This window comes from Dendropsophus ebraccatus, chromosome 9 (genome assembly GCF_027789765.1).
Source record: "Dendropsophus ebraccatus isolate aDenEbr1 chromosome 9, aDenEbr1.pat, whole genome shotgun sequence".
NCBI classification, from domain to species: Eukaryota; Metazoa; Chordata; class Amphibia; order Anura; family Hylidae; genus Dendropsophus; species Dendropsophus ebraccatus.
Window position 1 is genome coordinate 69094135 of NC_091462.1, and position 25726 is coordinate 69119860.

General features: G+C 43.5%; 1 protein-coding gene across 2 annotated transcripts in view; it reads right to left on the reverse strand.

Annotated features, from left to right (window-relative positions):
• Positions 1-6679: 6679 nt before the first annotated feature.
• Positions 6680-25726, reverse strand: part of VPS16 (VPS16 core subunit of CORVET and HOPS complexes) — a 135599-nt gene continuing 116552 nt past the window's right edge. For both annotated transcript variants that reach the window (XM_069985340.1, XM_069985341.1), the window contains 2 exons: positions 13022-13125; positions 6680-6967 (listed from right to left, as the gene is read on the reverse strand). In XM_069985340.1, coding sequence (XP_069841441.1) covers positions 6823-6967; positions 13022-13125 — 249 coding nt within the window. In that variant the 3' untranslated portion in view covers positions 6680-6822. The remainder of the gene's footprint in view (positions 6968-13021; positions 13126-25726) is intronic.

Consider the following 25726-nt stretch of genomic DNA (forward strand, 5'->3'; position numbering starts at 1 on the left):
GTCATTGGTCTTCCTGGGTTTCCTGATAAATACTGTAAATATGAAACAGTTTCTTTCCCAGGACAGAGCCACCAGATTAACAAATCAGGTATCCATGTTGAGGTCGCATCCTTCAGTTTCTTTAAGGGATGCTATGAAAGTATTGGGGACACTAACTTCCACTCTAGACGCAGTCCCATGGGCCAAAGCCCACATGCGTCCTCTACAGACGGAAGTTTTGTCAGGATGGGACAGAAATCATCGTTCTCTGGATCTTCACATTTCTATTTCAGATCGCACACGAGAGAACCTGGCATGGTGGCTGAATCCTTCAAATCTTCTGAAGGGAGTTCATCTGATCCAGAGGGAGAAGACGATCCTAACAACGGATGCCTCTCAGTTTGGGTGGGGAGCCCACACCCTGAACTTATAGGTTCAGAGAAGATGGTCGTACTGGGAAAGCAGAATGTCTTCCAACCGGAGGGAACTCCGTGCTATAAGGCTTGCTCTGTACCGCTTCAGAGACTCTCTATCGAACCACAATGTGCTGGTACAAACGGACAACTTATCTGCAGTTTTCTACATAAACAAGCAGGGTGGCACCAGGAGCCAATCCCTGGTGGAAGAGTATCAAGCAATCTTCTCTTGGGCGGAACGCCACCTTCTGTATCTGACGGCAGTTCATATCAGAGGAACACTGAATTGCACAGCGGACTGGCTGAGTCGTCATTCGCTTCACCCGGGAGAGTGGGAACTCTCGAAAGAAGTATTTCGTCTAGCGACAAAGAAATTCGGGTGTCCAGACCTGGACGTATTTGCCACTTGAGCGAATGGGAAACTGCCAAGATTCTGTTCCAGAAATCAGGCGGATCATCCGACATTCCTGGATGGACTGTCATTTCCGTGGAGAGGAATTTTCATCTATGCCTACCCTCCTCTGGCATGGATTCAGATGACCTTGAAGAAGGTGAAGGAAGAGAATGTGAAAGCTTTAATGGTCCTCCCTTATTGGCCTTGGAGGCCATGGTTCTCACTGGCACAATCTCTGGCAAAGGGCAGAGTATGGAGACTCCCCTGCCATCAGAATCTTTTGACTAAGAACAGCCTTCAACATCCCAAGGTCGAGCTCCTACAACTGGCGGTTTGGAGCATGAATTAGCTGTTTGGAGGAAGAAAGGTTTGGAGGAAAATACCATTTCTACCATGATCAATGCAAAAAGGGCTAGTACCCGGAAGAAATATGAAGGTATCTGGAAGACCTTCTCAGCGTTTTCTATGGACTACTCTGTGTCATCAGTGTTGAACTTCCTCCAGAAAGGCCTGGACCAGGGGCTGAAGTTCAGGGTACAATTTGCAGTGATCAATTCATTTCTTGGAGGGAAATTCTCAAATGATCCTTTGGTGGCGACGTTTCTCAAGGGTGTCAAGAATCTTCGCCCTCCCTCCAGACCTCCGATCTCCTCATGGGATCTACAGATTGTCCTGGAAGCTCTAAAGTCTTCCCCTTTCGAGCCATTGAAATCTGCTAACTTACAGTTCCTGTCCTGGAAAACAGCCTTTCTTGCCGCGATTTCATCAGCAAGAAGAGTTAGTGAAATTCAAGCATTATCATCAAGGGAACCATATCTCAGAGATCTAGGTAATGCTCTGTTCATGCGGACTATGCCAGGATTTACACCAAAGGTGTCCGCTTCAATTGATCAAGAAATCGTCTTGCCGAGTTTACCTCCATCCGACTCAGGTGAAGATCCCTTGGATGTACACAGAGCAGTACTTATTTATCGGGAAAAGACCAGAGACTTTAGGAAAGACGAAAATCTTTTTCTAAAATATGAAGGTCGATCCAAGGGCATCAAGGCTTCAAAATACCAGATTTTCAAGTGGATCAAGAACACCATACAATTCTGCTATACTTCGCAAAATTTACAAGTGCCGCATGGAATTAAAGCTCATTCTACTCGAGCAGTCTCAACATCCTGCGTGGAGGCTTCTAGTGTTTCGCTGCAAGAGATCTGTAGAGCAGCAGCATGGTCAACTAGTTCTGCTTTTATAAAGCACTACCGTCTGGATGTCACTGGGGGAACAGCCTTAGGCTCTACAGTATTGACGTCTTAGTACTGGCTTTTGTACCCCCCCCCCTTTTTGTTTGTTGAACACTGTTGTGTAGTCCCATTGTGTGCTGCCTGAGGACCCAGGAATTTGGGAATTTTGTATACTTACCTACCTGGAAATTCCTGTTCCTGGTGTCCGAAGGCAGCACAACACACCCTCCCTAAATAGTAAATGTTATTGCTGCATACGAACTCTGTGTAGGTGTGGTTATTCCGGCCTCTTATACCATGTGACCAAATTTGATTGGTTACTGCTGAGCATGTCTCTTCTGCCTTGCACTCGGGATCGTAGACTTAACCCATTGTGTGCTGCCTTCGGACACCAGGAACAGGAATTTCCAGGTAGGTAAGTATACAAAATTCCGAAGTTCCTTAAAATTGCTCTATTGCCAGGCTTATAGCACTTTTATCCTTTGGTCTATGGGGCTGATTCAGGTGTCATTTACCGTGCAAGATCAGGAATGTGATAAATTTAATAGTTCGGGCGAATACATTTGTTTATTTATTTATTTATATTTATAAAATGGGAAAAGGGGGGTGATTTGGACTTTTATTAGGGGAGGGGATTTTTTAATAATAAAAAAAAATTTTTTTACTTTATTTTTACATTAACTAGAAGTTCCCCTGCAGCAAAGATCCATTAGATTGGTGATAGACTGCTTTGGCCTGCTGTAGGCTAAGGCCCGGCACGGGCAGAAGGGCGGATCCCCCTCCTCCCCCCCGTGCGATCGCATTGCGGGGGGGGGGGGGGGGGGGCGGGGGTGGCGGGAGATCCGACCCACTAGACAGCAGGGACATGCGGCGCAATGCCTTTAAATGCAGCTGTCAGGTTTAGAGGCTTAATTAGCTGGCGCGGCAACGGGACCCGTGCTGGCTAACAGAGGCGCTCCCCGGCTACAGATTACAGCTGGGAGCAGCGCCATCCAGAGCGGAGTCCCGGCGGGACCCCTCTCTGGACTCCCCCCACGGCACCACGACGTAGCAGATACGTCATGGTTCGCTAAGGGGTTAAAGAGGCTCTCCTCATAAGGGAGGTGCTCATCACTTCTTATGTGGATGGTATTGCCGCAATTTTTCACAATTTCTTGCTTGATTGTTTATGGGTACAAACCCACACACCGTATACACAGCAGATACGCAACAAAAACGCAGCAGATTTGAAGCAGATTTGGTGGTGCAGATTTGATGCTGTGTCCAGTTATTTAGATCTAATCTGCTGCGTATTTGTTGCGTGTTTGTTGCGTATTTGCTGCGTATCGCAGCAGTAAATAAGCTGCGTATACGGTGTGTGGGTTTGTACCCTATAATTGTATTTTTCGTTGTATGATGCCTACCTGTATCAAATGCATATAATGGTGTGTTAACCCCTTGTCTATGCAGCCTGTTTTGGCCTTGATGCCCAGGGCCTATTTTTCAAATTTGACCTGTGTCTCTTTATGTAATAATAATGCTGCGATGCTTTTAACTATCACGGTAATTCTAATGAACTAATTATTACTGCAACATGTACAACATGTCTACTTTAAGATGACGTCATTTGGTGATAGCAAGTTGGAGAGGAAATGTAAAATTTTTTATTCATCTGGCAGATATTCCATTTTAATCAATTTTTTTTCTAACATAGCAAATACTAATTGTGAAATACAACTCACTATTTATTCCCTGTATTTCAAGGTTTCTAGAAATCCCCTCATTACGTCACCTGACTCAACCACAGGCCTCAGACATGACAGAAGCCTGGTGAATTTTGGGCTTTTTTTATTTCAGTTTTTTTTTTTTTTATGCGGTGTGGTGTCAAAATATTTTAGCAAGACAAGACGACGTTTCCATCTGTACCATTCTGGGGGACATATGACACCCTGATCAATTCTTTTTTTTTTTTTTATGAGGTGGTACGAATAAAAAACACAATTTAGCAGCTGTTTTTCATAATTTTTTTGTACACCATTTACTGTACGTTACATATGACATGTTATCTTTATCAGGCTGGTTTGAATACAGTGATATCTATTTTATATAGTTTTTGTTATAGTTTATGGCATTTATACTAAAAATAAAAATGTTTATGCCCTGCATACTGTAAGAGCTGTAATATTTGGATATTTTCGCCAATGGAGTTATGTGAGGGATTTTTTTTTTGCAGCAGCATAAGCTGACGCTTTTAGTGATACACCTTTTGGGTACATGTAATGTTTTGATAGCTTTTTTCTATATTTTTTAGGCGGCGGGATTAACAAATAATTGTCATTTTGGTTAGTTCTTTATTTATTTTTATGGCGGTAATCAAGCAGCATAATTAATGTAACGGCCTAATAGACAGGGTCATTACGGACGTGGAGATACCAAACATATGTATCTTATTTATAGACAGGACAGGAAGGGGGAGGCAGGGAAAGCATGACTTCCAGGGACATCATGATGCAGAATGGCACAGCTTTTCATGACGTCCCTGGACGTAATTTTAGAGGAAGGGGTTAGTGTTTTATTGTTGGATGACCAAAATACCAATAAAACCATTTAAATACAAAAAATGCTATTAAGTTTTGTTTAGTGACAAGAGTTTCTCAGATTTCATATGAGTAGAGTTTAAACTACTATAGTAAAAGTGTATTATTTCATTTTTACTGAGCTACGTGTTTACACACTTAAGCAAAGTGCTCCTACCTCAAGGCCCTATTCCACGGAACGATCATCGTCTGTATTCGGCCGATATCGGCCGCTAATCGTTCCGTGGAATAGAGTGCAACAATCAGCCGACATCGTTCATGTCAGCTGATCGTTGCAGTCGCTTGTTTTTCAACATGTTGAAAAACAAGCGACTGATATAGCAGCGATCTGCTGCCGCCGCTCCGTTGAATAGGAGCGTCGGCAGCAGACGCTGCTATATCCTATGGGCTGCCCAGACGATCAGCGATCAACCGGGCAGCCCCCCCGCAGCTCCCCGCCGCCCCTCCCGCACTCACCCGCTCACTGCAGCCGCATTGAATAGCGGCGGCAGCTAGCGGGGAACGAGGTGGAATAGGGGCATTAGCTGTTACAGCTATCTGTAATACTTGAGATTTAGCACTAATTACTGGGTGGCATCTGGGCATGCAGGTACAGGCTGTTATTAGAGAATAATGTCAGCGCCCTTGGGTGTGGGCTTACCTGTTTTAGCTGTTGTGGCATACACAGGTTTTCAGCCATAATAATTTCCCAACTGAAATTATTTTATGATACGCTGCTTACATTTTCCAAGAAGCCGGTGTAACACACAGACACTTGTGCCGGTATAAGACAGATCTTGCATGCCCAGAGCATAGGCGTATTTCATGCCATGGAGAGGCCATAGTACAGTGTAGGACTGCCCCGTTTATGAGGCCACCCTAACGTGGTGGGTTAGTTTACACCATTTTCAAATGGTAACCAAAAGCCTTATTATTTTTGGGAAAGTTACTTTTTTTTTTTTGCAGTTGGGGGGGCTGCTTTTAACTATTTTCATGTCTGTAGTGGGTCTTTATCTTGCCATTGCGGTGAGCTGTTGCATTTCTTTTGTGTTTTTGTGTGTTTGCAACTTCAGCCATAGCAATGTGCTCCTGCCTAGTGTGAATAGTGTTCTAGGAGAGCTGACAGAAATTAAAAAACAAAACAAAAGAAAACCCAGCAGAAGCACAGCAAGGAAGTGTTTACGCCGGGCACTGACCTGCTGCTGAGGCGAGGGAAGTCTTTATTTACCCCAGCAGTGACAGTGAGGATCTTCCATTCTTGCTGTCTCTCTTAACAAATATAGGATTTCCTCTAACAGGCAGAGAATGGGGAAAACTCATGGCCAAACAGGGGTAAGGTATCATTTTTTAGTAAATTGATTTACACAAAAAATTTAAAAAAATCAAATAGAGGGAAGGTGTTTGTAAAACAACATGGACCATTTAAAGGGGTTATCCAGGAACAATCTTTTTCTTTCAAATCAACTGCTTTCAGAAAGATTTGTTTTTTTACTTCTATTTAAAAATCTCAAGTTTTTCTGTACTTATCAGCTGCTGCATGTCCTGCACGAAATGATGTTTTCTTTTCAGTCTGACAGGTTGCTCTCTACTGACATCTCTGTCAGGAACTGTCCAGAGCAGCAGCAAATCCCCACAGAAAACTTGTCCAGGTCTGGACAGTTCCTGTGTCGGACAGAGGTGACAGCAGAGAGCACTGAGTCAGACTGAAAAGAAAATATTTCCTGCAGGATATACAGCAGCTGATAAGTACGGGAAGACTTGAGATTTTAAAACAGAAGTAAATTACAAATTTATATAACTTTCTGACACCAGCTTTTCGCTGGATAACCCCTTTAAGTCCTCCCAGTGGAGCCTCCAGGTTTGTGCTACCACTTGGGAAAAAAGATGGCTGAAGGATGCATAATGGTAAGAACACAATGTGGGAAACATGGAATTCAAGTTGGATGTTACTTTAACATACACCACCAACCTAAACATGACTGCAGACCCAGTAGACTACAGGAATCAGAGTAGACTGCAGGTTGCACTATTTTCATCTTTCTTCCTTCTGCTTACAGCCTGTTTAGAGATATATTTTGCTTTCTTTTTCCAATTGCCACTTGGTTTATATAACAGTATATTTTATTGTTGATAAACAACACAATGAGGTTAACAAATCTTGACTCCGCATTTACCACTCCTGTCCTGCAAACTTGGGGTTATGAATGGACTGTAGGGGTTTCTTCCTTCTTCTTTGTAAACATAGTTTACTTTTTAAGTAGCTGTGCTTTGGCATGCTCAATCTTCTCTGCTGCAGAAGAATCAGGGACTGAAGAACATTTTGACAGTACCATGTTCATTTCATTTTCATTTTTGTGTTCAATTGCAGCTTCAGCGGCTTGATCTAAATCTCTGTAACAGAAAAAATAAAACTTGTTATGTATCCATGTCATATATAGTGACTAATAACTGTGGAGTGTAATTTTTCTGCTTAGTACTGCTGCATTATTACTGGTAAAATGTTACTGCATCACATATACTTTAGGTTTGGGCAACTAGTTATAGAAAAAACAAAGAAACAAAAACGAATACGGCTTCAGTTAACCGACCTGACCTCCAAACAGGTTGTTGGGTTTTTTTTGTGTTTTTTTTTTTCACGCACAGGCAGCTTTGCAGGTTCTGATTGATTACACACCACAGTTCAGTGGGAGCTTTCTTATCAGGACCTGTGGACTGTGCTGCCTGATCTACTTCCAGGACCTAATGGTCGGGCACACTGCTGTGTGAACTGTCTTCTCCCTCCTGCCAGGCATTAATCATTGCCGGCAGGAGAGGAATCTGGATGTGATGTGCATATTCTCCTTCTGGCAAGATATCCAAACATGCTTAGAGGCCATATTGGGCTTTCCTCTTAGACAGGGTCCTAGTATGGCTCTTCTGACCCTCGATAAAGAGGATCTAGCCATAACTGATCTCACTGTTCTAGTTCTTCTTTTATTAGCAGCTAGAAATAGCATTGCGCAGAATTGAAAAACTAATAGGGTCTCTTCCTTACCAGAAACTAAAGCTAAAGTTCAGTTCAATCATCAGATAACAGCATATGACAGCCCAATTCTGATCAAATGTATTAGTATTGCCCAAGTTATAAGCTAAGTGGGTCGATAGCACAGGAGATGGTTGATGGAGTAGTACATGTACCTACTGTAAGTTATGCTAAATGAACTTGCGCTACATCATTGTGGGACCCCACTACGGCCACTGACTGGCTGACCAGCGCCTGGGGAACCAAACGGGAGGAATGCGGACCCCGGAGCAGAGGAGGTAAGTGCCTGTTATGTTTAGCCACCTCCTCCGGTTCAAAAAAAAAAAAAAAAAAAAAAAAAAAGACGGACCACAGATTTCTCCTTTATAAGTCATAACTAGAGATGAGCGAACCTGGAGCATGCTCGAGTCCATCTGAACCCGATCATTCGGCATTTGATTAGCGGTGGCTGCTAAAGTTGGGTAAAGCCCTAAGGCTATGTGGAAAACATGGATATAGTCATTGGCTGTATCCATGTTTTCCAGACAACCTTAGAGCTTTATCCAACTTCAGCAGCCCCCGCTAATCAAATGCCGAATGATCGGGTTCAGATGGACTCGAGCATGCTCGAGGTTCGCTCATCTCTAGTCATAACCTAAATAGGAAGCAAGCAGTCTACTTTTGCAGCATCCTAAAATAAAGTAATTTTTTTTTAACTTTAAAAAATTTATTTTATTTTCCATAAAAAAAAAAAAAAAATTACATTACAAAAGATTTCTTCCTTATTACGCCACATACACTTAACTCCAACAGTAGCATTGGCAATAGAACAACACCTTCCATGTTAGACAATTCTTTCTACAATAGTTTACAGTTTCTTCGATGTGGCATACCCTCCACCGTCCCAATGCTTTCAAAGATCTTAACTTACACTTCATTCACCAAATCCACTCCACACTTCCTCCTATCCTACTCTACCATTTCTATCCAAAGACTGGTGATCCAGGCAACCCCCCAGCAAAAACGCCTGGAGGCTAGAAAACTTATCTTATCCATCCTTTTTCCTATAAATCACCTGTTGTCTTTACACATATTGGGGGAAATTTATCAAGGGCTTTGCTACAATTTTTAGGCGAATTAGATTTTTCACTCATTTTTGTCTATTTATGAAGCAGCATTCAACAGGTCAATATATTAAGGTTTGTTTTTTTTATCTAAATTAGCATAATCCAAGATTTGCGTCCAATTATTTGCGTCCTTTAACTCCTTAACGACCGCAGGCGTATATTTACACCCTGCGGCCACCTCAGGGAGTTCAGAGCGGGGCCGCGCGGCGACCCGGCTCTGAACCGCCGCGGTCCTGGGTGCGGCATTCAGCCCGCGGCTATTAGCGGGCACAGTCCTATTGCCGTGCCCGCTAATAAAGTAATCAGATGCAGCTGTCAAAGGTGACAGCTGCATCTGATTACTTACTTCTGCCCATGCGTGGTGGTCTAGTGGCGGAGATCGCCCCCCCAGGACGTTGTCCCGAAGGTGCGACCCCCAAGTCTTCACCCGGCCGGGGTCTGCGCCGTAACGGAGCTGATCCCGGCTCAGCACTCGAATGCTTTCGGTTGCAGCAGCCGAAAGCAATCGAGTGCCTATCTCATTGATCTATGCTGTATATCTATACAGCATAGATCTCAATGAGAGATCAGTGTGCTTATACTAGAAATCCCCCAGGGGGGCTTCTAGTATAAGTGTAAAAAAAAAAAATTGTGTCATTATTCATAATAAAATCCCCTCCCCTAATAAAAGTTTGAAACACCCCCCTTTTCCCATGTTATAAATAAAAATAAACAAATAAATAAACATGTTTGGTATCGCCGCATGCCCAACATATTAATTTATCACATTCCTGATCTTGTACGGTAAATGGCGTAAGTGCAAAACAATTCCAAAGTGCAAAATTGCGCATTTTTGGTCGCATCAAATCCAGAGAATTGTAATAAAAAGCGATCAAAAAGTCGTATATGTGCAATCAAGGTACCGATAGAAAGAACACATCATGGTGCAAAAAAATGACACCTCACACAGCCCCATAGACCAAAGGATATTAGCCTGGGAAAAAAGCAATTTTAAGGAACATATATTTGTTAACAATGGTTTGAATTTTTTACAAACCATCACATAATGTAAAAGTTATACATGTTACATATCAATGTAATCATAATGACTTGAGGAACATATATAACATGTCAGTTTTACTCAGAATCCAGAAAATCACCGCCACTACAGGTCCCAGCATTAGTGTGTCAGGAGTGCAGATAGACACTTTCCTCTTCATAAGGTGTAGGTGGTGCTCTAGTCCATTTGTATTGTGATATATAGAAATAATCTTTAGTGGCACTCACCATAAAGTATCACCTTTATTGAAGCAAAAACACGCTGTATAGCATGTTTTTGCTTCAATAAAGGTGATACTTTATGGTGAGTGCCACTGAATATTATTTTTATATATCACAAGTCAGTTTTACCCCAGGGCGAGCGGCGTAAGGGCCCTATTCCACCGGACGATTATCGTTCAGATTATCGTTAAATCGTTCGAATCTAAACGATAACCGTTCGGTTGAAATGCAGTTAACGATTAACGACCGAACGAGAAATCGTTGATCGCTTTATAAGACCTGGACCTATTTTTATCGTTGGTCGTTCGCAAATCGTTGCATTGAATAAGACGTCGTCCAGTCGTTCGCAGTAGATACGAACGCAATAGCGAATAAATAGTGAAGAAAAAACGATCGCAAATACGATCATAAGTAACGATTATCGTTCCATGGAAATGAGTAAACGTTTTCCGATCTTTCGCAATAGCGGTCGTTTGAGATCGTTAATCGTTAACGATTATGCGAACGATAATTGTCCGGTGGAATAGGGCCGTAAGAACAAATAGCCCCCAAATAAAAACAATGCGTTTTTTTTATTTTTTTTTTTATTTTACCACATATTGAATTTTTTCCTGCTTTTGCAGTGTACTTTATGCGAAAATTCAGCCTGTCATTGCAAAGTACAATTAGTTGCGCAAAAAATAAGGGCTCATGTGGGTTTCTAGGTGAAAAAATGCTATGGCCTTTTAAGCACAAGGAGGAAAAATCGAAATTGGCCCGGTCCTTAAAGCAACTCTGTACCCACAATCTGCCCCCCCCCTAAACCACTTGTACCTTCAGATAGCGGCTTTTAATCCAAGATCTGTCCTGGGGTCCGTTCGGCAGGTGATGCATACTTTTAAACTTGAAGCCCCGTGCCAAATGGGAGTATCTGTGCCCTAACTTTGCACAACCTCTCTGTCCCTCCTCCCCGCCCTCCTCATCATTAGGAATGCTCCAGGCAGATTGCCTCCTTTTCCCCACCTGTGGCAGCCCGGCACATGGGCTGGATCGTTAAAAATCTCTGCAGTGTTCAGCATGTAGAAAATGTTCCAGTGGCATTCCTAATGATGAAGAGGGACGGAGGGGTGGGGCAAAGTTAAGGCACAGATACTCCCATTTGGCACGGGCTATTAATTTAAAAGTATTTTTTTTTAGGACAATAACTGCATTACCTGCCGAACGGACCACAGGACAGATCTTGGATTCAAGTGGTGTTGGGGGGGGGGGGGTCAGATTGTGGGTACAGATTCGCTTTAAGGGCTTAAAAAGTTGCAAAAACAGGCTTATGTCTGGTCAGTACTAGGTGAATTTGTTTGCAACTTTTTTGCGACTTTTTACTTAGGCATATTCACAATGACAGTGTGACTTTTTCATAAAATCACATACAATATATTGGATTTAAATAAACACCATATTAAATTCCTTAGTAAATGTCCCACCATTGTGTTGTTTTCATGCAGTTTTCAAAGGGCATGTGTCACCTAAATTTTCTTTTACTGGTAACTTTTATTCTTATTTTCTAATCAACAGGGGTTGTTATCACACGCAGTTTAGCAAACCACTGTTTAACATATCAAGCATAGTAGAAAAAAGTAGAAAGCACTCAAGATATCTTTATTTCGTGGTGGGATCTGACGAAGCGTGCATGCGCGCGAAATGGCCGTCATGAGAAAGTTGTTTGTGTAGGAGATAGCATCTGCCGTCCTGCAGGACTAATTGTCCATGTTTTAACCCACCACGAAATAAAGATATCTTGCATCAGAGCGGTGAGTGCTTTCTACTTTTTTCTACTATGCTTGCTATTGCTATACCTATATTTTTGAAATGCACCCCGACGCGAGGATTTGGCTATAAGTCCTAGATCATTGATCCAAGGTCCAGACCTGGCTTGGAGTAGTGCCGGTGACCTTTCTTACATTTACTGTTTAACATATGGTACACCCAGTGGTCCATGCGCCATATGCGCTTACCATATGAAGGGTAGAGCAAGCTGCAGGCGTCCGGGGAATGGAAAAAAGAGATACGTTAGAGTGGCACTGTGCCCAGAAAAATACACCTATTTCACCCTTCTGGCCCGCCCTTGTATTCTTCTGGTATTCAGGTCCTATTACACAGAGCGATTTTTAACGATTAACAACTAACAATAACCGATCGCAAACAAGACTGTTTATGGTTAACCTGAAATTGATCACCATATTACACAGAACAATGGTTGTTAGATACGGTCGTTACTACGTTATTACTATGATCGTTTATTCCTTCTGATCCCAGCAAAACAATGCACAATGTGCAATTACACTGAACGATTAGTGAAAAAATGCGGAACGAAAAAATGCGGAGTGAACGAATGTGGAATTACAGCAAACGATTAGCAAATAATTAACAATAATTTTAGGTTCAGCTCTAAATCAACGATCAACGACATACGAATGATTTTTCGATTGTTGCCTGCAATAACACAGAACGAGTATCATTTAAATTCGAACGATAATCGTCCCGTGTAATAGGGCCCTTACTGTACCTCCTTCTCTGCCTTTCATATCTTGCTGCTGTCTGATGTTTTTAATCAATTTTTATTTGGTGTGCTTTGGAAGAGGGGTAGTCTTATATGGCGAGTATATCCCAAACTCTATATTTTAACTAAAAAAGTTAAATATGGTATAATTATCAACTATTCCTGTTTACCAGGAGACAATGCTCTTTGTTATGCAGCAATTCAGTCAGTATAATGTCACTGTGTGGTTACAGAGGCTTTAATGCTGTGTGACAGAAGAGCTGATCACACAATACAATCACCCCCAGAATTTCTGCTACTAAACGTGGACGCGCAGCACCTCTACACATGCGCAGTGAAGGACGACACCAAGTGGCCATATGTATGATGTTAATTTAAACATAGAAAACCTCCATAAATCTCTAAATGCCACTTATTAAAAGCAAGATCACGCAAAAGTGCTATCCCCTATGATAACATTTGTTACTGCACGTAAATTAATTTTATAACAGGAACATTAAATAAATTTAACACAATCTTACCCGATTAAAAGAAGAGCTTTCACCCTTTGCTCAGGGTTCACACGTATAACATACTTCTTTGCTTCGAATTTGTTTCGTTTTTTCATACATATTTCAACAAATGGCTGTTAAATGAATTTCCAAAGAGGTCTGTTATTAACATGATATGTAACTTTGTTTTACACATACTAGTTCACCCAAGAAGGTAAATTGGGTAAAAGCCCAGATTAAAGCTTAAGGGTAACTATAATCTTTCGTAGGCAGCAGGAAACACTGTGAAAAAACCTGCAGCACCACTCCTGTCTCTTGATGCAGGCACGTGCCAGGTATGGATATCTTGTTGAAAGACAAATGACAGACAATGATCGTCCGACATCGTTCATGTCGGACAATCGTTGTCTTCTATTACACAATACGATTATCGGTCGTAACAGCCGATAATAGTTTTGTGTAATAGGGCCTTAATACTATTTCCCCCCCCCCCTTCCCTCCTGACTTCTCCTTTAAGACATATCTGTGACAAAGCAGACGCAGCTGCCAACAAAGTTATGTTGCCATGGAAACATCTCAAGCATCGGTGAGTTCCACGCAACACCCAAGTAATGCATTGTTTAAATGTAATGTTAAGAATTTGGCTTCATTTATCTACTCCTACCCCCATTATCCATTGCATTGTTTAAATTTAACGTTATGAATTTGGCTCCATCTATGTACTCCTACCCCTACATTGTTTAAATTTAATGGTATGAGGAAATGGGGTGGTGAGAGGTATGGCGTATCTTGAACCCAGATAAGCGGGAATATTCATGCTTTAGCTGCTCGTATGATGCAGCTTCACGCATAGACTTGTTACTGTGTAATCTTCCAGCTTTGCGGCAGGTTAAAAGGATTTTTTATGCTCCTAGATCCATATCTGATCATACCCCTTTCGCTGTTGAGTTAGGGCAAGATCAGAGGTCAGGTACTCATACTAGGATAAAAATTAATCCCATTGGTTGTCGATTATCGACCAAGAACATATAGTTAAAGCGTAACTGTCATTTCAGGGTCATTTTTCTGAAAACATTAAATATCAGTAGTACAAGCGATTTTAAGAAACTATGTAATAGGTTTTATAAACCAAAAGAGTTTCCTTCTGTACTGAAAAAGCAATATCCCAGCCTCCCCCCTCCCTTCAAAAGAAGCAGGATTTCTGTCTCCATTATGTGGCTATGGAGAGGGGAGGGGCTGTTAGGAGTGACTGAGCACAGAGCAGTCCTTCACAGCACAACACCCTGCAATGTTCTCTTAGTAAGTTCCTCTCTGACACCTGAATTTAGCGTTTTAGGTGCTCAGAGAGTCTGCAAACAGCTGACCTTCATGTCACCTCTTCCTGCTCCCTCATCTCCCTCAGCCCCTTCCCCCTTCATAGGCTTACAATGGAGAGAGCAGAACCAGTCTTCACTGGCTTCTCTGTAATGAAGACGTGTTTGCCTGATAATGCACAGATAAGAAGTCAGGGGGGGAGGCCGGGAGATTGCTTCTTGAGTACAGAAGGAGGCTTTTTTGGCTGATGAAACCTATTACAGAGTTTCTTAAAATCGCTTATACTACTGATTCCTGCAATAAAAAAAAACATGACAGTTACGCTTTAAGGAAATTAATGGGTTTTGGTCTTCTAACAAAGGGTCTGCATCCTTATTAGTTGTGTGGGATACTTTTAAGGCTTTTTTGGGAGGAATCCTAATCCAAAATATCAAGAGGTGTAAAAGGGGGTTTGCGTCTAGGGAAGTGGAGTTGCAGGAGGCAGTACACCAGAGAACCATGGAGCATGCGGAAAGGGCTTCTGTGGAGAGCTGGGACAGCTTAAAAGTCGCACAAGAGGACTTCGGGAAGTTTATAAAGGAGAAAGTGCAACATAGATTGTTTTTTTCTGGGCAAGATAAATTTGTACATGGGGGGAAACCCAATAAATTGCTGGCTAGAATTTTGACAAATAGGGACGACAACCAGGTGATAGCATCAGTTGTTGGTAGAGATGGGAGTTTGGTGGTGGATGAGTCAGGTATTGCTGAAGAATTTAGAGGGTTTTTTTTCAGAATCTGTACTGTTCCGAGTCCTCAGGGTGGGATGAGCGGATTGCCAGCTGGCTTGCAGAGGTGGAGCTGCCCGTGGTGGTGGAGGAGGACAGGGATCGCTTGGAGGGGGGGATCACACTCAGATTTAGAGGAAGCTCTAGCATCTATATCAGGAAATACCTCACCTGGTCCAGATGGGTTACCTTCCCAGATATATAGGAAATATTCCGCCGTAATTCTGCCCACACTTGCCGAGGTATTAAATGAATCCTGTAAAGGGGGGATGTTATCTCAGTCTATGAGAGAAGCAAATATAATTTTGCTGGGTAAAAAGGGGAAGGATCTGAAATTGGACGAATCATACCGCCCCATCTCGGTCCTTAACACTAACGTCAAGCTTTTTGCAAAAGTGCTGGCAAAGCAAATTAATAGTTATCCCCCAGCTGATAGGCGAGGAGCAGGGGGGTTTCATGCCCAATAAGACAGTGCAAGATAACATCATTAGGCTCCATTCGGCTATCTTGGAGCGTGGGGAGGGGGCCAACTCCATCCTGTCGTTGGACGCAGCTAAGGCCTTCGACAGGGTGGAGTGGGGGTACCTCTGGGAGGTCCTAGCTACGTTTGGCTTTGGGACGGTATTTCTGGGGCAGATTAAAACACTATATCATGATCCCATAGCCCGTTTATTAATTAATGGTAACCCTTCAGAACCCTTTGCGCTCGGCCGAGGAACTCGGCAAGGCTGTCCCCTCTCCCCTTTTTTATTTTCACTGTATATAGAACCTTTGGCACAGTGGGTCAGGACACGGTTGGACTATGAGGGGTTCGGTATAGAAGGTACTAAAAACAAACTCCTGTTGTATGCCAATGACATTCTATTGTTGGTTAAGGACCCTGACAGTAAATTATTGCGTATTGTAGATGAACTGAGTATATTATCCCCAGTGTCGGACTGGGGTACCTTGGGCCCACCATGGAATATTTTATTCTAGGGGCTGACCCTACATACACCAGATATACCCAGCGCCAAACCTTTCACATTACTATAGAGACTTTGCACAGTGCTGTGTATGTGACCGGCAATGCTCGCTCACTGTTACTAACTGGTCAGACACTTTATGCCAGGGATGGGGAACCTTCGGCCTTTCAGCTGTTGCAAAACTACAATTCCCATCATGCCTGAAGGCCAAAGGTTCCCCATCATTGTTCTAGTGTATAGGAGCTGTCCGGGCATGATGGGAGTTGTAGCTTTGGAGGGGGGAGGGTCGAAGGTTCCCTATCCCTGCTCTATGCAAACAGCACAGCCGTCCACTTAAGTTTCTTGAAAGGTGAACTCCCATGAAACTAACTGGAGGATTATATGTCATCCTGAAGCTGCTAAACAGGGATGAAGACCTCCTGCTTAGGGGCCCACCAATGGGTAGGGCCCACCAGGGGATTCCCCTGCTCCCCTGTGGGCCAGTCCGAGCCTGATTATCCCGTCTGGGTTATCCATCAACTAAGTCTTCCTTATTAAATTTGGGATCCTCCTCCGCGGTCGCGGGTAAGTTAAGGGTTTTAGGGCCCATGGAGCCGCTGGAATATCTGAGTATCAAGGTAGGGCCCAACGTTAGTGACTTTTGTGAGTTGAATATTAAGCCATTTGCTAAAAACCTGGAAAAGAGAATTAATGTGTGGAAAAGGCTACCAGTTTCAATGGCAGATAGACTTGCCATTGTAAAGATGGTCGTCCTTTCCCAGCTACTCTTCTTTTTTGGAGCTTCCCCTGTATGGGTGAGTGATAGGTGGATTAGGAAGATTGAGATCCTACTGGGGAACCTCATCTGGGGAAGGAAACGGGTGAGACTTAAATACAGAGCCTTCAGTGGCCCTAAAAGGGTATGTGGCTTTTCCATGCCCGATTTTAGATTATATTTTATTTCTTCAAATTTAAGTAAGTTAGCAGGATGGCAAAGTTTTTCCCCTCTTCAGCACAAGGTTGGGATTAGTAATTATGACAATGTATTTGAATTGCTTGAAGCTGGTTACTGGGGTGGTGGGGTAACTAACAATTCACTATGTAATCTATACGATAAAGTATGGTCCTACACTAAGCAAAGATGTGGTATAGTGGGTAGTATGAGTTGTTCTCCATTATGGAACAATTTCCACTTGTTGGAATTTATGAAGATTCACAACTGGAAATTTTGGGACGTAAAAGGGATTAAGTTGGTATCGCAGCTTTTTCAGAGTGGCAAGCTCATGTGCTCATGAGCACAGGTTTTTTTTTTTACAACTAGAGCATGCGTGTAAAGCATCAGATGGTGCGAGTTACAGTATTTCGTGATTAATGAGCACAGAATATTTTCAGTGATACAGGGCATGGGAAAGGCAAGAAGAGGTCTCTCTTTGATCTACAAAATTTTGGCTAATGAAATTAAGTATGTCGCACTAGATAGCAAGAAGGTAAAGTGGGAACAGGAAGTTGGCAATCTCACGGAGGAGGCATGGCAGAATATATGTGCAAACTTGGATAACGTTTCCATGAATGAAGCTCACAAGCTGGTTCAATTTAGAATTCTTCACCGTAACTACTATTCACCTTTAATTTTGTTTAAGATGGGCATAAGAGAGTCGGCCAACTGTCCCAGATGTGGTTGCGATGATGCAGACTTTTTTCACATAATCTGGGGATGTAGGAAAGTCCAGGGTTTCTGGAAAGCGGTTTTTGAAACTCTGAATTGTATAACCAAGCAGAACATCCCAAGGTTAGCGGTAATTGGGATTTTGGGCGGGTCCTGGGATATACCAAAGAACAGATCGTTGTTGCTTATTATGAGGGGGTGGCTGTCACAGCAATCCCCAGTGTTGGAAGCCTAGAAGAATTTTAGTTTCCCAGATTAAACAGTATGAAGGTATAAAAGGTATATGAGGTATAAAAGTAAAAAAGATGGAATTCGCAAGCACCTGTTTATTTGGAAGGACTGGGTGTAAATGATCTGCCTAAAATAATTTGTTACCCTGGATGTGTGTATTTTTGTCTTCCTTTTTGTGTTTTATTTATTTATTTATTTTCCTCTCACATCTGCCGCTCCGGGGGTGGGGAGGGAGGGGGATGTTTATTGACATATGTTGGCAGCAGCAGAGGAGGGATACCTCTTATGTGTTTATGTCTCGCACAAGAGTATGAGATTCTTGGCGGTGTATCACCCTTTGATGTGATGCTCCGCTATGCCGCTGGATGTTTAGCACCGTTTAAAAAATAAATAAACAAATCTCTTCTTATTCGTGTGGAATGTACTGAATTGTTTGTCACACAGTTGTCCTTGTTGTTAAGGACCACTGCCTTAAAAAAAAAAAAAAAAAAAAAAAAAATTATGGTATGATATCTGGCTTCACTGTTCTCTGCATTGACTTTTATTGCCTTCCTTTCTAAAGGCCCTATTACATGGAGAGATTATCGGCCGCATTTGGTCGATAATTGTCCCATGTAATAGAAGGCAATAATCAGCTGACATTGTTCATGTCGTTTGTCTTTCAATATGTTGAAAGACAAACGACTAATATATGTATAGCAGCTATATGCTGCTGTTGCTCTGAGGAATAGGAGCGGCAGCAGCAGACCGCTGCTATCTGCTATGGGCTGCGCGGACGACACTATTAGATGAAAAAGACAAAAACTATTTATATGCATTGTTTTTTTTTTTTAAATATTGTTATATCAGGACCAAATATAACCTCCATACTGTTACGGTAGAAAACGCACACATGTAAAGACCAATAATATCACCACTGCATGACCACAGCATAATGACTCTATATACACTATATACAGACCAATTACCGCCATAGAGTGACCGCCACGTAATGACTCTACATAGACACTATATACAGACCAACATTACCGCCATACTGTTACGGAAGAAAACGCACACATGTAAAGACCAATAATATCACCACTGCATGACCACCGCATAATGGCTGAAAAACACTCTATACAGACTAATATTACTGCTATAAAGTGACCACAGCACAATGACTCTATATACAGACCAATGTTACCGCCATAGACTGACTCTATATATACACACCAACATTACCGCCATACAGTGACTGCCCCATAATGACTCTATATACACTATATACAGACCAGAGTGTCTATACTGCCATAGAGTGACCACCGCATATACAGACCAATATTACGGCCATAGTTTGACCGCCACATAATAACTCTATATACACACTATATAAACACTGTATTGCCTTACTGTCATACGCTATTCATAGGAGCTGCAGCCAATCACCGACCTCAGTGGTCATGTGCAGCCTGTATGTGACTGATGCAGCCAGAGAATGGCTGCAGTTTCAATGCAGTGTATGGTGACTTCATCTGAAAACTTCTGCAACTGCTGAATCAGCAGTTGCTATATCTATCTATCTATCTATCACTCACACACAAACAAATGTACGCACACTCATACATATGCTAAGATATCCATAAAAACATATTATACAAATCCAAAACTACCAGTCCATACACTATACACATAATACATTCATGCATTATACACCTACAGTACATTCATACACACACACACACTACATATACAGTATACTTATTAACATCAGCAGCATGCTGGGTGTAGTGGTGCACATATTCCTTGCAGCAGCAGGCTTTGATTCTCACACAGCAGCCTGCAGATTTCTCCCCCATTGACCAGACACTAGTCATAGCAGGAGGACGGAGGAGGCCACAGGCTGCAGTAAGAAGAGCTGGGAGGGAGGGAGCACACAAACTGGGAGCCCAGCGTCCTGCAGCCTCTATGTGACCCCCTGATAGCAGACATTAGCTCTAGCCAGGACTCACTCCCAGACGCTGCAGGACGCTGTCTGTACGGTCCTGCCCCTGACACATAAAGCAACTGTGTAGGGGCCCCCCGGGGGGTGGGGGCCCTGAGCAATTGCTCTGTTTGCACCGCCCCTACACCCCACCGCAACACTGGCCCTGCTTACATTTCCCCTCTCCCTTGGTTTCCTCCCAACAGATTTTATCTTTTTGAGCTCCATGTTTTGATATGCTAAACTTTTAGGTGCTTTTAGCTATTAGGTAAATGACAAAAGGAATGTGACTGATTGATGAAAATAGAGAATTGCTTATACTTCTTTTACATATTACATATGTCACACATTTGTACATATTACATATGTCACACATTTGTACAGAGTACAAAGATACATACAAGAGAAAGATTTAAAAAAAACAAAAAATAGGATTAGTCCTTACCGGTAAGCCGGTTTCTTCGAACCTTCACGACGGCACCATAGGAGGATGGGTTGTACCCTAGGGACAGGAAAAAGCACGAGAGGTTAAAAGCCCCTCCCCTTCCCTCCAGCACCAGTGTCTTTATAACAGAACTTTAGCACCACGTGAGTATCATACATTATATATATAATACTAGGGAGGGTAACTGGTGCCGTCGTGAAGGTTCGAAGAAACCGGCTTACCGGTAAGGACTAATCCTATTTTCTCTCCTCACCTTCACGACGGCACCATAGGAGTAATACCAGCAATTACCTTTAGGGAGGGACTACAGCCTGAAGAACCCTGCGTCCGAAGGACAGGTCTTCGTTACTTTGTAGTTGTAGCCGGTAGTGTTTCAAAAATGTGTGAGGAGACGACCATGTCGCTGCTCTGCAAATCTGTTCTATAGAAACAGATGCTCTTTCAGCCCAGGTGGTTGATATTGATCTTGTAGAATGGGCTCGGATATTAATAGGAGATGGAAGATTCTGCGCTTGGTATGCCTGTATAATGGCATTCCTTATCCATCTTGCAATGGTACTTTTGGATGACTTCTTCCCCTTATTTCTCCCCTGAAATTGTAGAAAGAGATTTTCGTCTATCCGCCATGGGGCGGTTGTCTCGATATATTTCAGGACTATTCTTCTGACATCTAAGGTCTGAAATTTCCTCTCTAAGTGATTTTTGGGGTTTGGACAAAAAGAGGGGAGTATGACGTCCTGGGACTTGTGGAAGTTGGAAACCACTTTAGGTAGAAATGAGGGATCAGTCTTCAGAACTATACGATCCTCTGAGATCGTACAATACGGTTGTCGTGTAGTCAAAGCCTGTATCTCGCCTATTCTTCTAGCTGAACAGATAGCTACGAGGAAGACGGTTTTGTAGGAGAGGAGCTTCAGGTTTGTCTCATCTAGGGGTTCAAATGGGGCTCCTGTAAGTCCTTCCAATACAACGTTTAGATCCCAAGGTGGATGTATGTTTTGTACTGTTGGATTTATTCTCGAGGCAGCGCGAATAAATCTTTTTATCCAGCGGTGATTCGCCAAATCTATATCATAGATCGCTGAGAGCGCCGAGACCTGTACCTTTAGTGTAGCGGGTTTGAGGCCCTTTGATAGTCCTGATTGCAAAAAGTCCAGTATTTGAGAAATATTGGGCTCTGCTGGAAAAGGAGGAGGGGTTCCACACCAGGAGGAAAAGACCTTCCATACCTTAAGGTAGATAGCTGCTGTTACCCTTTTCCTGCTTTTCATCAGAGTAGAGATTACGGTCTCTGATAATCCTCTGCTCCTTAACATTGATTCTTCAGGATCCAGGCAGATAGATGGAATTTTTGAGGTTCCGGGTGTAGTATTGGGCCCTGGAACAGCAAGTCTGGAGACTGAGGGAGAAGGATCGGTTCCTCCAAGGCCAGAGACTTTAGAAGGCCAAACCAACCTCTCCTCGGCCAATACGGGACGACCAGTATTATTTTTAGGCTCCCTTCCCGTATCTTCTGGAGCACCCTGGGAATTAGCGGGATTGGTGGAAACCCGTAAGCCATCTTGAAGCACCATCTCTGTGTTAGTGCGTCTATTCCGGTAGGGTGATCTGCAGGATTCAGAGAGAAAAACTTTTCTGCTTTTCGATTTTGCCTGGTGGCAAACAGATCTATCTGCGGTTTGCCCCAGCGTTCCACCAGTTGCAGGAAGAGTTGGTTGTTTAGGCACCATTCGCCCGGGTGAATTGTGTTCCTGCTGAGAAAATCTGCCTGTATGTTGTCTATTCCTCTCAGGTGTGTAGCTGAAAGGGATAACAGATGAATCTCTGCCCAGGAGAATATTTGCTGAGAGATTTTCCATAGCCTGTTGTTTTTTGCGCTGCCTTGATGTCGAAGGTGGGCAACCGTTGTCATATTGTCTGACAGGATATGCACATGAGTCCCTTTTAGGATATCTAGAGCAGATATCAAGGATGTCTGGACTGCTTTTAGTTCCTTCACATTTGAAGATTGTTTCAGGGTTTCTGGATCCCATACACCCTGAAAGATCTTCGCTCCTACCTGAGCACCCCAACCCGACTGACTTGCGTCTGTCCTCATTACTTGTTTTGTTTGGGGGTTCCATTCTGTTCCCTTTTCCAGGTTCCGTCTTATAAGCCACCAGCTCAGTGAAGACCTGACCTGGGAAGTAAGAGTGAAGGTCCTTTCGAGGCCCGTAGGTTTTTTGTCCCAGATTTTTAGTATTTGAGCCTGTAGGGATCTGGAGTGGGCTTGACTCCAGGGGACTGCCGGGATGCAAGCTGTCATAGACCCCAGAACGGACATTGCCTCCCTGACAGAAGGAAGTGTCTTTGTTTTGAATTTCTGGATTTTCTCCATTATCTTTACTATTTTTTCCTCTGGGAGAAACGACATCTGCAGGTCGGAATCCAGGAGGATCCCCAGAAAAACTTTCCGGGGGGATGGTATAAAATCCGACTTTTTTGTGTTTATGATCCACCCTAGGGACTGGAGTAGATTTTGGGTGGTCTGTAGATCTTGTAAGATCCTCTCTTGCGACTCTGCTATTATTAGCAGATCGTCCAGATATGCCACCATGTTTATCCCTTGTATGTGTAGGTGTGATACGACTTCTGACATGATGTTGCTGAAGATCCTGGGCGCCGACGATATCCCGAAGGGAAGGGCCCTGAATTGAAAGTGGCATATCTTTGTGTTTATTGTTAGTGCAAATCTCAGAAGTTTCTGAGATTGTGGGTGAATCGGCACATGATAGTATGCGTCTTGGAGATCCAGAGAGATCATCCAGGCATTTTTGGCTATGAGTGGAGTAGTAGATTTTATCGATTCCATCTTGAACCTTATATATTTTACATGTTTGTTCAGTGGTTTGAGATTTATTATTAACCGGTATGTACCGTTTGGTTTTTTTACTAGGAATAGGCTTGAGTAGTGGCCTGAGCCCCTTTCTTCTCGGGGAACAGGAGAAATGACCTTCATGCGGTGGAGATTTAGTACGCTTGCCACCATTTCTGTTTGTAGGGGACCTGGAGACTGTCGGGAGATGACAAATCTTTCTGGGGGAGGGTGAGTTAGTTCTATCTGATACCCTTCCTTGATAATATTTAGTATCCAGCTGTTGTCTGTGATAGTGTCCCAGGCTTGTGAAAATTCCGACAGTCTCCCCCCTACAGGACAAGCGTCATTGCTTATCCTGGGAGGCCTTGGGGCTATAAAAAATATTTTTACCTTTGCCCCCTTTTGGATAACTCCAGCGACCCCCTTTACCTTTGCCCCTATAGGAGTCCTGGTATCTGGGTTTTTTAAACTGTTCTTTTTTCTGGGGCGTTTTATTCTCTGGAATAGCCTTCTTTTTATCCGCACTTTTCTCAATAATTGTATCTAATGCGGAACCAAATACGTATTTCCCTTTAAAGGGGATTCCACATAGTTTAGCTTTGGATGTGGAGTCACCCGTCCAGTTCTTTAGCCAGAGGGCCCTGCGTGCCGCGTTTGTCAAGGCCCCGTCTTTCGCAGCGAATCTTACTGATTCTGCCGTGGCATCTGAAAGGAAAGCGGTTGCATCTTTTAGTAGTGGTAGAGAACTAATGATTCTCTCCCTAGAGCAATCACTGTTTAGGTGTTCCTCTAGTTGTCCTATCCACAGGTGTAGGGCTCTTGCTACACATGTGGATGCAATGTTGTTTTTAATAGAGTATGCTGCCGTCTCCCAGGATCTCCTAAGCAAACTCTCGGCTTTGCGATCCATTGGGTCTTTAAGCTGTGAGGAATCCTCAAATGCCAGAAGGGTCTTTTTTGTCACCTTGGCCATTTGGGCATCAATTAATGGGATTTCTCCCCAATTCTCTGTGTCTGTATCACTAAATGGGAGACGTCTTTTGATCTCACCCGGGATCTGTAACCTTTTCTCGGGGTCCGACCATTCATCCATAATTAAGGCCTGGAGTGTGTCATGTACGGGGAAGACCAATCTTTTCTTTGGTCTAAGCCCCTGAAACATTTGGTCTTTTGCCGGTATTTCCTCTTGAATTTCTTCGAATCCAAGAGCACTCCTCACTGCTCTGAGAAGTGGCAGAGTATGATCCGAGGAAAACATATATTTTTTATGCTCCTCTTTATACTCTGTCTCATCTGACATCAGATCCAGAGACTCAGGGATCTGACCAGATTCACAGGATGAGTCTGACGAGTGTCTCTTTCTTTTAGAGGAGGACGCCACAGACATAGCGGACTCAGATTCCATGGAAGCCGGTGCTAGGGATACAGGTTCCCTGAGTTGGGAAATAGCTGGGGAAGTATCCCTGATAATAGGTTCCACTGGCAGAGATTCTGGAGGGGCAACGGTCTGCGGCGCAGTAGAAGGTATCTCCTGAGCGGGTATGGTAGGCTCTCTGGCCAAGGACGCAGCTATTTCGTCCTTCATCATTTTCCTTATGTCTTCCAAAAAGGAAGATCTATCTTTTTTAATAATGTCTCCAATACATCCTGCGCAGATGTTCTTTTTGTAGTTAGATGGAATCCTGCAATTGCAGGATACACATAACTTTGCAGGTGTTTTACTCTTTAATTCTTTTTTCTTTGTAGAAGTAGATGCAGCAGATTCTTTAGACTCCTAGATAAATATGAGAGCCAAGAATCTATGTGAGAATAATCTCTCATGAATCTCTCTATGCACCCAGATAGACGTGATATAACTTTAACCCCTGGTGACTAAGTGTAAGCAGAGTGAACCAGGTGATGTGTAAACCAGAACCCGAGTAGGCCCCATATGCAGAGTTGGCATTGGAAGCGCACTGGTTTGCAGAGATCGGCACACGGAAGCGTGACTGTAATATGGTTACTCACGGTTACCGCCGAGGTAGTCTTTTCTGCAGCGGAGGAATCCATCTTCATGCAGACGATCCGGTCCGCTCGCGCTGTCTTTTTAAAGATGGCGCCGGACCGGAAGTGCTATGACGCACTTCCGGTGTGCGCGCGGAATGTCGTCCGGCTGACGTATTTCCGGCTGAAGGCCGAGATTGCGGCCTACATCCGGAAGTCGCCGGACCCGTCTAGCAGTAGGAGAGTGGCCCGCCGGACCCCTCGCACTGCCGATTGCTGCCGCAGCCGCCGCGCACCGTACCTGATTCCGGGAGCGAGGTCTCTGAAGACGCCGGACCCTCAGGTAAAGGACGGGGGAGGAAGGAGACCGAAGGCCCCGATCGACCCCTCTCCTTTAATCTTCTTTCTTCTTGGGGGATCTCTCCTCATCTTCACGCGGATCCCCCCCTCTCGTGTCTGCCCTAGCAGGACAGGAAAAAGCACTGGTGCTGGAGGGAAGGGGAGGGGCTTTTAACCTCTCGTGCTTTTTCCTGTCCCTAGGGTACAACCCATCCTCCTATGGTGCC